At 35.5% G+C, this 14,921-nt stretch overlaps 1 protein-coding gene across 5 annotated transcripts in view; it reads right to left on the reverse strand.

Annotated features, from left to right (window-relative positions):
• Positions 1–450: 450 nt before the first annotated feature.
• The window catches only part of ANKRD17 (ankyrin repeat domain 17), a 125,944-nt gene continuing 111,473 nt past the window's right edge, over positions 451–14,921 (reverse strand). For all 5 annotated transcript variants that reach the window (XM_026679873.2, XM_026679872.2, XM_026679874.2 and 2 more), the window contains 8 exons: positions 13,667–13,822; positions 11,772–11,921; positions 9,596–11,274; positions 5,174–5,371; positions 4,478–4,729; positions 2,384–2,559; positions 1,731–1,895; positions 451–1,033 (listed from right to left, as the gene is read on the reverse strand). In XM_026679873.2, the coding sequence (XP_026535658.1) occupies positions 974–1,033; positions 1,731–1,895; positions 2,384–2,559; positions 4,478–4,729; positions 5,174–5,371; positions 9,596–11,274; positions 11,772–11,921; positions 13,667–13,822 (2,836 nt within the window). In that variant the 3' untranslated portion in view covers positions 451–973. The remainder of the gene's footprint in view (positions 1,034–1,730; positions 1,896–2,383; positions 2,560–4,477; positions 4,730–5,173; positions 5,372–9,595; positions 11,275–11,771; positions 11,922–13,666; positions 13,823–14,921) is intronic.

Below are 14,921 nucleotides of genomic sequence, written 5' to 3' on the forward strand. Positions count from 1 at the left end.
ATAATTCAGTATCTTCTAAATTCAAGCCATTTCTATCGCAGAAAACAATGGCCAATTCATTCCGACTGATTTTTTTAAAAATCCCTTGCCAGTTACTAATAGACAATATAAAGCTAAGGAGTATTTTCAAACTAGTTGCAGACAGTAATTTTATTAACCCATCTTTGTAATAATCTGGTTAGACTATATCTTAACATAGAAATGCATTAATATTGAAGGGGGGGAGCTTTGGAAGTGCTTTAACATAATGATTAAGGATCTGTGTGTATTTTTGTATTCAACATTTATAGAGTAGTTGGGGAAGAATTTTGCATAAATGTCCTATTCAATTTATAAAATTAAATTTATAATGAATAAATATCAAATCTCATTGTATAAACATAAGGTTATGGAAAAAACTCAAAAATAATGCCCATTTTATGAATATTTAAAATTACACAACTAGAAAAGTAATCTTTATTAATATTTTAATGTATGAAGAAAACATCCAGACTGCTGTATATGAAGATACATCTGTCACATTAAAGTTGAGCCTCTATACTGACATACCGGAAAGATTTGCCTTCTGCTATCCATTTCTGTTATGTAAACAATTGTACATTTATCTGCCATTCTAAAACATCAGGATCATGTTTACATAATTTTGCTAAATTTCTGTGTATGCCCAAAAGCAGTTTACAGTACTAAAAATCAACCAACCAAAGAACAGCCTCAACATAAAGTTATGTCCAAAATTAATATCAAGAGTGAAAGAAAATGAAACTAAGAGGCTAAGATGAACCACATCTGGAAGGCAATGGGCAGTCATAATGTTCACAGAGAAGTGTCAGTATGTTCTTCTGAAAAGCCTACACGCTTCAGTCCAATACAACCAAAAAATAATTTGAAAGCTGAGGAGAACTGTTTTTGCCATCTGTAGTCTCCTCAAAGCCAAAAAAAAAAAAGTCTTCAAGCTATTGAAGGTGATCTGCATTTAACCAAGCTGGTTCATATGCACACTGCTTATATGTGGTGCCCATGTTCCTGTCCAAACCTGGGGAGGAGAATAGACATTTTAAACTTCAGAGCTTTCATTATCAAATAAATAAACAAATAGAATTGTAATTAATTCCCACTTAACATATGTAAATTATTATCTCAATTTGTTACTCTTTAAAGTAAAATATAAATACATGGAATGTTCTTTAGCTCTTTTGATCCATTTGGAAATTGATGTGCATGCTACTTGTATATCATGTAAAACATTACAACCACTTTTATCTATTCAACCCATTATTCATTATCAATAAGAAATTAACATTTGGACTAAAGCTGCTACTTTTAAAAGTCTCCAAAATCAAGAAATATTGAATATTAAGAATAAAAATACAGGGTTTTTATGCCCTCAGAGTATCCTATTCCCTTCTCACCTAAATATCCATTCTTCTATGATATTTTTACCCACTTGCACAAAATGGCCTGATGAAACTGCATTATTAGCTCAAACTAAATTGCCTCAATTTTTAGATTGTTGGTACAAATCATATAAATATTGTTTAGGCAATATATATGCCACATACAAATGTCTTCCATAATCTGTCACTGGAATACTATTAACTCTAGGAATTAGGAAAATTAGATGTAATGCTGAGACACATTACAGACAAAGACTAATAAAGCTTCTCTTTTTTCCAGTACTGAAAGGGGACATTTGTCCATAAATACTAATCTGAAATATCCTTGATACTTACTGTCTGGGGGCCATTAGTCTCTGCAGAATTTGAAACCATCTTTATCAACGAATTCCAAGTTGGGTCACCAGCATGAGGCCCATTAAATATGGGCCCACCAGTACCATCTGCTATGGGTGCAACAGGAGGAATCATTGCATTCCCATACACCGAAAAGGGCATGCCCTGTCAAGAACAGAATTGTGAATTATTTAATCATCTCTTCACATAGCAAAAAAAAAACAAACCCAAAACCCTATTGTATTCCTGGTTTTAGATATATGCATATTTCAGGAGAATTTTATATTATAAATTGTCTGCAATCTAATGATCTTAATTTATTACATGTGCTAAAAACATGAGAATTCCTAAATTAATGTCTCCTGATTTTGCAATTGGGGCAGTATATAAAAATTAAAAGTACATATATCAATATGTGAGAATGTTTTATAAAATTACTTCTTGATACATGTAAGAAATATTTAAATATTAACAAAGTAATTGGTATATACTCATTTCTTAGCTATTTAGGATTTCTCTAGACACAATAGGAAACTCAAAGACATACCAATTGTCATAGCAAAACCAACTGAAACTTAACATTTGTTAACGTTTAAACAAGAAAAACCATTTAAACAACAAAAACCTGGCCAATTATCTAAATATTAGGTTACCCCAACTTTAGGGAAGTCCATGTATCCTGCAGGAACGTGCTGATGGAATGTACCAGAAGGTGTTACAATTCCTGTGCTGTCTCGCTCCATTGACTGATGTGAGAATACTCCTGGATCAGACATTGGCCGGTGAATCATATGGTTTCCCATTCCACTGTGACACCAATCTACTTTATCTAGAAAGAAAGAAAAGAGTACAACTATTAATATATTCTTATTTATGTTATCACTGAATTTCTAATATAATCTATACTGTGATCTAAAAACTGAAGAAAAAGTCACTCTGCTCATTTAGCCTCAAATAATATGTCACAATAAGATTTAAAAATTAACTTTTTAAAGTAGGACATGATTAAACCACTGTGAGAGGAGACCACTGTCAACTATTGCTACCTTCTCCATCTCAGATACATCAACAACAACCAAGTTACCTACACCTGACTCTATCCCTCTGGGCCCCTCACCTGTGGTGATCCTAGAAAAAGAGGTACAGGGTCTATTTCGCAGACAAAAGTCAGGAAAAGCACCAGGCCCAGACAAGGTAACTCCTTGCTTGAAAGTCTGTGTGATCAACTGGCCCCATCTTCATCTGCATCAAAATCTCCATTCAATTAGCACTGGAGCCTCCATACCGCATGTTCTCTCCATTACTCTTTTATCTATATACTAATAGCTGAATCTCAAAGGATCCCTCTGTTAAATTACTGAAGTTTGCCATTGGTCTCATTCGAGATAATAATGAGTCTGCATGCAGATGGGAGGTAGAACAATTGGCCCTGTGGTACAGCTGGAACAATCTGAAGCTGAACAGTCTTAAAACTATAGAGACTATAGGCACAACAAAGAATGATCTTTCTGCTTCAACTGAGTCTGTCATTTGTACCTCTGTAACTGTCTAGTTTGGCACAGCCACCAAGCAGGACAGGTAGTGACTTCAATGGATAGTTAGGACTGCAGAAAAAACAATTGCAATTTGCCTGTCTTCCACTGAGAACCTGTACATTGTGTGAACTAGAAAGAGGGCAAGAAAACATCTACAGACCACTCACATCCTGGACGTAAACTGTTTCAACTTCACAATAAGGTATTGCATTCCAAAATAGCTAGACACGAAGATAGTTCCCCTCCTCCCCCATGCCATCATTCTGCTAAACACCTAACTCCACTCTTATGCCTAAAGATATTAGTAGATATAAGTAGTAGGCTATATTGTTGTTATCCTTGTCATCTCATCTTTCCATCCTTCTCATCTTTCCTACTATCTGCTCCTTTTGATATCTGATGATTTATCACTTGTATCTTATGATTTATGATCTACTAGCTGTGCTTTGTTATGAAACTGTGATCAGGCTTAGTTATATAAGGGGAAAAATTCTCTCTTTCTATCAGCATCCATCAGTATTCACCTGGCTAGCATCTATCAGTGTGTGTGAGAGAGTTGAGGAATGTTTGGAAACTGAAACAGTATTTGCTGTGGGAGCAAAAAGGAGATAGCAAAGAGCCTGGGCATGGTTAAGCTCAACTGTTTTGTACTAAAGCTGGTTGCTGCTGTGAAACTGAAACTCTTCTGCTTGTGTTTTGCATTTAGAACAGGTTTCTTTTCAGGTGGGGAGGGGGAGTAGAAATCCTTAGCATCAGAGCATGTTTATAATAATATACGAAATACTAGTGTTCTGATTGTCATTTCAAAAAATCCTTTCTTAGTGAGCACCTAGAAGCCAAGAGGAACATACATGCCAAATTTCAAGTTTGTAGGCTTTATGGTTCTGGAGATTTTGTGATGATGCGAGTGGTATTTCCCTTTTATATATATAGATGACTTATTGTGTTATTTGCATTATTTATATATACACTGAGAGCTTATGCACCAGAGACTAATTCCTTGCTTGCCCAATTACACACTTAAGCAATAAAGAATTCTATTCTATTCTAATAAATCTGTAATGGCATTAATTAGCTATTTAATATGGAAATACCAAAAATCAACACAAGCATTTCTGAGAGAAGCATCTATTTTTAACATTTAAATTATTCATTTTCTAGATTTTGTTTTGATAATACATTATTGTAAGATGAGCAGAAGACAATACATACCACCTTGATTTCCTCCTAGTCCTTCAAAAGACCATATACCACTATGACCAACTGGAGCAGCTAAGTTACTCCCTATAACAGCAGGTGTAGATGTTCCTGTTTGCCTAATACGTGCAGAACGCTCAGTTCCAATTGGAACAGGAACCTTCCTGTCTTGAGATATATTGCTGGACTTTTCTGACACGATGGAAACAGCTGAAGGGGTTGGAGATGGTGCTCTCACTCCAGCAGTCATTGGTTGAGGAGATGGCTCTAAGAGCAAATAGGTATGAAGAGAGAATTTGCTGTGAATATTTAAAAAAACAACCTATCTTCCCAATACTTGATTTTATCCCAGACTCAATAAAATGAGTAACATGAATTAAACATTAAGTAATAACAGTTGCAAACAGATGAATCATGATACCTGAGACTTGATATAACAGTAACAGCTTGTAATTTTTATGACATGCTCTTTAGGGCAAATATACATAGAAGTAATCACTGGAGAGACTTGTCACAGTACCGTTTTGCAAACAGTACAATCATGATTCTAGAATTCAGCTTACCTGAATAAAACTGTAAAAATATTTCTTGGGTTATTAAAACTTAACTGCAGCTATTATCAATTAACTTTATTCGACTCCTAAGATAAGAAATCTGCTAGGAACCTTAAGATATTTGATTATGCTATTAAAGAATGAAACAAACCCTTACCGTTTGATGCAGAGGAACATGAAGGCAGTAAGTTGAGTGGGGAAAAATGCTGTCTATTAAAATTAGCAGCTGTTGGTGCTCCACCCAATGCAGTTCCTGAAGCATATACTTGGCCACTTGAAAGATTTGAGGCAAAGTTACCCAAATGTGCAGAAGAAGGTGTAATAGAACCATAAGGTGAATCCAGACCAACAATACCTGTAAAATTATGTGTAAAACATCACTTTCCAAGAAGAACAATGTGCATAAATGCTGGTATTGGCATAACGCATAATTTGCTTATTCAATAATGTTAGTAGTACTAATATATTTCTGTATGAATTTTTTACTTTGAATTTTATATATACCAATAAATCCGTTTAACCACTTATAATCATCAAGCGGATGATCACATGATCTACTCGACTTGCATATCAAAATGTCAGTAATCAACAATCAACCAGATTTCACTTTCTAAAACTTCTAAGCAAATATATCTTTGCCTTGCAAACTGATGAATCATAGAACAAAACAGTGTTAATTTTAGTTGTTAAATTGGGGCTAGGAATGGAAAAAAATTTTTGCCAGGGAATATTTGCTAGTTTAGATAGAATTTAGCATTTGCAAAAACCTGAATTTTTTCAAATTTCTCAAAACATTATTGGAATGAATTTTATTATGTTTATGTTCTGGATGACACCTGATCATATTGTGCAATATTTAGAATTGTTGGGGGGGGGGGTGTTGTTTGCCGCTACTGTTGCCAAACAAATTTAGTTGCATTTTTTTACGTCCATGCCATTTTTTGTTTTATTGTATACAAGAATATGTTAAATAGTACATAAAAAACAAGGCTTCTGCTCTATGGATATTAACTCTACAAGTTAGTCCAGACAAGAAGCACAACAAGGAACATCAGCACTATCTTTATTATAAGGTTACATTACAAAAAAACTTGCAAGGCTGACTAAAAGTATTACTCATATGAAGAACAGTTGCAGGAACTGGGCTTGGCTAGTCTGGTGAAGAGAAGGACCAGGGGAGACATGATAGCAGTCTTCCAATATCTGAGGGGCTGCCACAGAGAGGAAGGTTTCAAGCTATTTTCTAAAGCACCTGAAGGCCAGACAAGGAATAATGGATGGAAACGCAACAAGGAGAGATTTAACCTGGAAATAAGGAGAAACTTTCTGACAGTGAGAACAATCAACCAATGGAACAGCTTGCCCTCAGAAGTTGTGGGAGCGTCATTACTTGAGACTTTCAAGAAGAGATTGGACTGCCATTTGTCAGAAATGGTGTAGGGTCTCCCTCTTGTGCAGGGGGTTGTACTAGATGCCCTACAGGCATGTTATCTGTTATCTGTTACTCCCTTCCTCTCTAGGAAGGGTCATTTCTCAAACACTTCCTATGCTTTTCCCCATTTGTGAACTGGGCTGCACAAGACCATTGTTGGGATGTGACTCTTCCTCCAGTCTTCCAAGGTCATTCCTACATACCATAACAATGGAATAAGGAATTGTGGATGCAATATATTTGTGCCAATTTCAATTTATGAAATGAATAATTAAGTTCCATCATGATCTCAAAATTTCCATCCCATCAACCTCACTTTGTTCAAACTATTGAACAAAGTTCCCTTTTTTTGATAGAGCTCTTTAGCAAATGGGTGACTATATGAATTTCACACACACACACACACACACACACACACACACACAGTAATAGTAAAATTACACAATAGACAATCTATATGCTTCCAACTTCCATAGAGAACAGACCATTACATCCATCATATATCTTCTGACCCATTATATAGAGATACTCACCTAATAGAATTAAACCAGACTTCAGGAAACAGAATTACCCTCCTCTTAAGATCAACAGACTAAATAATACAGCCAGATCAATTCTGAGAGTAGATCATCGAGCAGACTACCAAGACAGAACAACAGTTAGAGCTCACAGCTAGAGCTCAATTTAAATGTGTTGCTTAATAAAATATAATTATAATATGCAACAGCACTGCACCTTCTCAGGCACCATCAGCTTTGCGAGGTAGTCCAGACAAGAAGCATACTCAAAAGTACTAGCTCTAGCTTTTCAGTAACGTAAGACTATATTAACAGAGTCTTGCAAATCTGAAAGTACATCTTTCTCCTGTTGCCTTTATAGTCCAAGAAATTAAAGAGGGTCCCTTCTAAGGTATTTGTCACACCCCCATTTGTTTTGATAGTTCAGTTGCCACTTTTCTTAATATTGTTTAGTCTATGGAAGCTCTTCCTCTGGTTTCCTAAAGTCATTCCAATTTGCTATTGCAGGCGCCGTTTTGTATCCATCTCAAATACAGACAATCACTTAAACTGAAATGAAACCGAAGCAGATTTTCATAATCAACCAGAAAGAACAGGACAATGGTGCAATATGGGAACTAGATTCTACCACAAACTCAGGTTTCTGATTTGCTCCTAAAATTATACCAATACATCACAAATCCAAGACTACACACACAAGATTAGAAGCACCTAATTTAAAAAAAAAACCTTTAAAGATAATACCCAACAGTAGATGAATCATAAACCTTTAGCTTTTAGTTTTGTTAACCAGATTGAGTTATAAAACTCAGTATCATTCATATAATGATGTCTATTCCTGTTATAGAAGATGATCTTACTCAGCAGCCTCATATAGATATTAAACAGAATGAATGGCAATCCATCAACCAGGCACTTCAAAGCTTGACCTCTTCTCCACTGACACGGGGAAAGGAGAACTATGGCAGCACTGTGTTTATTATTTTCAACCCTCCGTGGTTTGAAAATGGTTCTCTGGTTAACTCCAGTTGAGAAAGTTAAAAATGACAGTATCAAAGGCTGCTGAGAAATCAAGGAGAACCAGGATGTATTCACTGCTCCCATACTGGCTCTGCCACAGTGCAATCAATGTCATCTCTGTACAACACCCTGGCCTGAAACTAATTTAAATGGGTCCAGATCATCTGCTTCTTCTGAGATCATCTAAAACTGCAGCTATACCACCTTCTCAATCATTTTTCTTAAAAAGAGAAAGTCAGAGACTTAGGTGTAAATTGCCCAAAATAGTTGGGATTGGTAATGGCTTCTTGAGGTGAGGTACATTATTTCCCCCTTTAAGACAAATGGAACCATCTCCTCCCTCAAAGATGCTTTCACTGCCAACCAAGATGGATACAGAGCTAACAAACTTGTAGCTAGGTTAACAATCCCATTGATCCTGTTAACTTCCTTAATAGTCAGGGGATCGAACCTTTTCCAGTTAGTAGGACAGGACAAGACTCTGCCTCAGTCAACTTAACTGCACATGCACAGTCCAATCTAATTCAGTATGTATCCAAGTGATTTTATTTATCAGCTATCTAGTACATTCCTAAAGTAGACTTGTAGATGTTCACAGGGGCCTTTCCTCCCCAGCAATGGTCACTTTAAACCAAGCTACTAGCCAGTTATCTGGAGATGCAACAAGAGTGGAAAGAGTGTAATAAGAGTAGTTTTTCTACCCAACTTATCATCACCATAATGTAATCTTTAATGTTAGCTGTCAAATGGAAGTAGTCAAAAATGCTCTTCACCTTTTTTCAAATGTCTGTTAGTTTATTTCCCAGAACTCCTTGGAAAATCAGAATGACCCAAGATCAATAAATAGGAAAACCCAACAAAAAAAAAATCAATCACATATAAGCTCCCTAACTGGTAGAGCTAAGATCTCAGTCAAACGACCCACCCCCAGGAAAAACCTTAAGTTCTCTCTGAATCCATCAGGACCATTAGTTCCCTGGGATGGATTGATCTATTGGTTGAGATCAATCTATATTATCCATAATGCTTTGCCAATATCACTAAGTGTTTTTTTCAAATTCCCTGTACAGCTGTGAGATCTCACAATGTTTCAAACTGCATTTTTCATAAATTTGATTATAAATACTATGTCTTACTTTTTACTGATTTTCCCTGTATCTATTTTGAAGTAACAGCACAATGCTTATTTACAAATCGAAATGTATTAAATAAATAAGCCTTTAGCTAAAGAGATTTACAATATTCTTCATGTATTTTGGATGTTAAAAACAGCATGACTATTAGGTGAAATTTTTCAAGGGAAGTAAACATATTCAAAAAATATAATTTAGTGATAAATAATAATTCACTTTTTTAAGATTAGCAGATTATAATCAATCTGAGTGAACAGATAAAACCCTTTTGCAGATATATTCATGCTTCATTTTATAGCTAAACCTTTTAGAAAACGAACTTGCTTATTTGCATGCATAGCTAGAATTTGATCCCATTATTCAACAGATAGATAAGATTTTACACCAATCAGACTGCAGTCTTTGACATCCAATCATAAAACACTAAAGAGATACCGGGGATATGAAACAAGGAAAAAGGTGGACCTTATATTTACCTGAGGGATTTGGAGCTGGTCTCTGCAGTGGAGGTCTAAATCCTGGGGCTTTGGAAGTATCTAACTGATGTAATGGATCTGAATTTGACAGAAATGAAGACTTTCCAGACAATATGGATTCCGGCGTTGTCTGAGATGACAAGACAGAACCACCCCAGAATGCATGAGCTGAGGGAGGGTTATTCTCAAATAGTGTGCTAAATGGTCCAAATGGTAAAGCAGCACTGAAATTGGTGGCCATGGATTTATTTGTGGGATGGACTGAATTTTGAGAAACACTCTGAGTAGTTAAAGTGGAAGGAACTTGCACTGAAGAAGGAACACTGTGGGGTCTTTTTATGTGTGTGATGTTAAGGACTGGAACTGTAGAATTCTGAAGAGGAGTTGAATTCTTGTGCACAGGATTGGTTCCATGGGAAGATAGCCTGACAGAGGCATTTTCTATTTTAGCTGGAGCAGAAGACTGAATAGATCCTACTGATGCCTGAGACAAAAGGTAGTTTGCTGGAGAGTTCACTGAAGCATTAGCAGGAGTAACTATTGGGGCAGAAGAACTCATGGTTGTTAAATTTGGAGGTACAACCATACGAGGATCTTGTATTGGAACCTGAGGCTGTAAAGGTGGTCTTGCTTCTTGAGAAAGAGGCCCAAGAGACTGTGGTTGTCCCAGATGTTCTGAAGGAATGCCAACAGAACTATTTGACTGCCTGTTATTGGCCAAATTTACCATTTCCACAACTGGTGAACTACCCACTTCCTGGTCGGAAGATAACACCCTTTTGCTTGGAGAATTTCTTGTACATTCTGAAGGACTATTTCTAGATATCTTTGCTGACTGGGCCGGTGGTGAAGGGGAGGAAGTGGATAAAATTGGGTATTGCTCTTTGGCTGTAGGAAAAGGATATATGGCATTTGTTGTTGTTGTGCTGTTGTTGCTTGCTGTGGTTGAAATTGTTGTGGTAGTGCTGGATGTTTTCACCACAGTGACGAATAGTTGCTTTCTCACTGAGGGAGAACTGGGACTGCCATTTGCAGAAGAAACAGGCACAGTAGACACCACTGAACTTGTGGTAGCTGTAGAAGTAGAAGTCAAGGAACCCACAGAATTCACTTGACAACCACTGCTGTTTTGATTGTTATGGCGAGGCACGGCGTGAGACTTAGGTGAGTTAGTTGCTCTTGCAGGACTCAGAGGTCTAACAGGGAAAGGACCCCAAGTGGATTGAGCTGGTGGGAATGTTCCTCCAAAATGGGTCATGGGCAACCTTGGCGGACGAATCTGTTGGAAAGTCTGAGCAGCAAGCAATGCATGTGCAAATTGGGGAGGAGGGTAGGCTAATGGTAGAGAAACTGGAAATCCAGGTCTAACATTGTTCATGGGATTCTTCAGTGTTTTATGGGTACATGCTGATGACATTGCAGGCACAGAGGCTGTTGTAGCAATCTGAGATGATGATGATGGTGGTGATGATGATGATACTGCTACAGTGGCGACTTTGTTCCCAGCTACAGAACCGTGAACTGTTGTAGTGGTTGCATGTGATAATGTTCCTGTTTTGGGATAGGCTGCAGAATTTTTCAAACGATTCTTTGGAATGAGCTCATCAATTTCTTTATCTGGATCTTTAATCAGAGCATTTATAAGTTGTGTTGCTTGTCGTGTTGATTCTGTGCCTCCCCTATAACAGATGCATGAGGACACTTTTTTAAAAAAAAATCAGATACTTAAGAAAAAGAAATTTAATTACTTTATGGCAACATTTATGTTATGATTCCCTCTAATAGTGAACTCAAATGTTTGAATGCAAACATCAAAAAACATCAATTAGATATAAAATTATGCTTAGATAAATTCTAGGTACAGTGAAGTACAATACAGAAAAAGGTGCTTAATCTCAGAAAAACACAGGGAAAAATGAAAAGTTAAATTTAAGAAAGAAATGAAATGGAGAAATGAAATGTGCTCCCTGAATCTCTCATATCTTATAGGAAAGCACAGCTATCTCTCAAATTAGAATTCTTGACAAGTGGTTTCCAATAAGAAGGTAAGGTAAGGTAAGATTTTTTGACTAAAATCTGTCCCTTAACAAGGGCTCACCTAAGGCATTTATCAACTAAGTACAGAAGTAAGATCAACTAAATTATTAGAAATGAAATAAGTAGTGCCTTGGATTACCTTATTGTTATGATTCTGTCTCCTGTTTTATCTTTCTGTTTATCAATATCTATGTGTGCTCCTGTAAATTCTCTAATAGCATTGATGTTACAACCACCTCTCCCAATTACTCTGGAAATAACAGTTGATGGAACAGAAACCTTCTTTGATCTAAAAACAAATGAACAAGAAAGTTAATTACAACAGCAAACTTAGGATACAATAAAGCAGGATTGTTTTGATTTTCCAAAAACTGTACAGCCTGATACGTAGGCCATGGTATAAAATTACTGATATTTTAATTCAAAGATGATTATTTAGAAAGTTGGAAAGTCATTTTTATGATAAAGAATTTCTGGTCAGCTCCTAACTGCAAAGATATACCATGCAATAGTGAGAATGTGTTTCAAGAGAAATTACTTGAATAGCCATTCACTATTTCCTTACTGAGTCAGCAACATTGTGCTGAATGGCTCCAAAGTTGCTTTTTTCAAAAGGCAACTGGACTTTCTTGTTTTTCTTTGAAGATGTTTTGCTTCTCCAACTCTGACTGAATGGGAAGGATTTATATTCCTTGCTGAGAGATTTGCATTATTTTAGATAGTCACTGAGGCCACCTGAAGGTTTATCTGTGTCATCAGGGTCACCTGAGTAGCTACAAATGTCTGCAAGGAATATAAATCCTTCCATTCCCCATCATTCAGTCAAGGCTGAAGAAGCTTCTTCGATGAGAATCAAAATGTCATCAGAGAAAAATAAGGAAGTCCAGTTGCTTCTTGAAAAAACACCTTTGGGATAACTATGCTCTGGATGACTGAGAACCTCCATAAACATTGTGCTGAATACAGAAAAGGAATAAGGAACAGCCAAAAAATTAAAGGGACAATGTAAGAAAAGAATACTGAAACAGAGCAAAAAGTATTTTATTTAACCCTCTTTGCATTCAAGTCATTTTATGTTTCTCCTAAATCCCATTGTTTTCATAAAACAATGTGAGCAAAATCATGCTCTTATGTGAAATTATTTTGCTGGTTTCAACAATCTTTTTCATAATACTTCACACATAACTCATCATTACATCATCTACCAACATTAGAATGTTACAAATTGTCTTAACCATTTCCTCAGTTTTCTTAAATATTCTATCAAGATTCTATATAGATTCATCTGTTTGCTCTAGCTTTTACCATTTATGAATAGTGTGGAAATGTTTAGTCCAATTTCCAAGTCAAAGTTACTTTGGTCTTTGATATATTAATTTTCAATTCTATGGTCTTCATTGTATGACATAACCTAGCATTCATTGCAAATCATTTAGGTCTTAAGCTAAGGTTAAGTTTACTAGATTTAATCATATTCATGGCATATATAGCACATTCTGCACAGTTTGGGACATTTTACCAAATGTCGCAAGTGTAACCAGACTGATTTTATTCTAGGTACTGTCAGGTTATTCTATGCAAGTTAGGCTCTTTCATTAAGGAACAACCTTGCAAGCCAATATACTGTTACCAGCATCTCACCAACAAGGAAGTATATGCAGGGTATGACACATATTCAGGAAGTCTTTATTACATATTGATAAAATCTATATGGCATTTTTCATCATTAAAATAAAACATAAGTGTTAGCAAACTTCAAATTAAATGAAGTAATAAATCATTTTATTAGATTTTTAGGTATGAAAGTAATCTAGTTTGACAGAAAAAATGTCATTACAGAAAATAAATTTTGTTTTCAGATTGTGAATATATTTTACAGCAATCCTTATGAGAAACTGTTAAAATTAGGTATAAGGAATGCATCTACTATATATTCCCTAATGTGGCTGGTAGGATTAAGCAAGGTTAAAATACATTTTCCAAAGTGGACAGGAAGAAAAATAGAAATTTGCTGTAATATAAAATTTAGCTTGCCTTCTTATAACTTCTTTCCATCCTTCTTCTCTCTTCTGACCACGTTTAGGACTAGCTAAGCTGATTTTTCCATTAGGAGAAGAGAGAGGTGATGGACAAGATTTTGTGCAAGTAGATAAGGAATTAGCAGGTGCTTCACCAATAATCTCTAATAACCTTTCAAGTAAAATGGGAAAAAGACAGAAGAGAGAGAGAGAAAAATATTTCTGTGTTAATCGCTATCACACAAATATTAAAGACAAATAATAAAAGAGAATAAAATATTCTACTGATATCCAGAGGTCTGCTTTAATTATGTTGGCATCCAAACCCTTTAAATCTATGACATATTAAAATGACTGATTTTCAGTTACAAAACACATATTTATTTAACAGCAATTAAAACATTTGATACTTAATCAAATGTTTCTATATCTCAGATATACAGAAAAATACAACAAATGAATATTACAGCTATGGTAAAGCAGAAAACTTTTAATTTTTCTGTTTAATGCTTTTTATAAATTGAAATATGCCCTGCATTCAAACAAATCAAATAATTTCCATTTAATGAGATGCATAACTTATATACCACTAAACCTCTCATCCCACAATCAAAATCAATGGGAAAGGCAGCAGGAAGTCAGAAGTTACTACTCCTCCCACTGCCTATTTGCCTACCTATGGTTGTATCTATTTTGATAAACAAATACCATACTTATTATCAAAGTTCAATGGCCACTATAAATATTTTTATGTCATATTCTCTTATTAGATGATCATGGGATATTGGAGTAAAAATATATATAGTCTAAATAATATTCATTCTGATCACATCACATCAAATTATACTACTTTTCTCTCAAAGATAGACCAACAGGTCACCTTGTCTACTCTACCTTTAGAATTAAGATATTGTTTGTTAGAAAATATGCTCCTTCAAGACAGAAGGTTCCTTCTCAGAAATCCTGAAATGGAGAAATACATGAAATAAAAGCTAGAATCCAAACACTGCTTTGACCTACTTGTCACAGCCTCTGATTATCAGGATAATTTTTGTTTCTATGTGGACAAAGGAAGCCCATAGGGCTGTTCTAGACTAGAACAATGAACACTTTGTAATGTTTTTTATATCTTTAATTATGTTTATTCTACATTAACTGATCATTTAAGGAAGATGGGTTCACACACAGTCTCGCTAATCAGTTTTAATTATAACTATTCCTTCGTTAGTGAACACACTAAGATTAGGTCTTTGTGAGCTTTTTGAACCTTT

The sequence above is a fragment of the Notechis scutatus genome, chromosome Z (assembly GCF_049901735.1).
Source record: "Notechis scutatus isolate UNSWTSFEM ecotype Mainland chromosome Z, rNotScu1.2, whole genome shotgun sequence".
NCBI lineage: Eukaryota > Metazoa > Chordata > Lepidosauria > Squamata > Elapidae > Notechis > Notechis scutatus.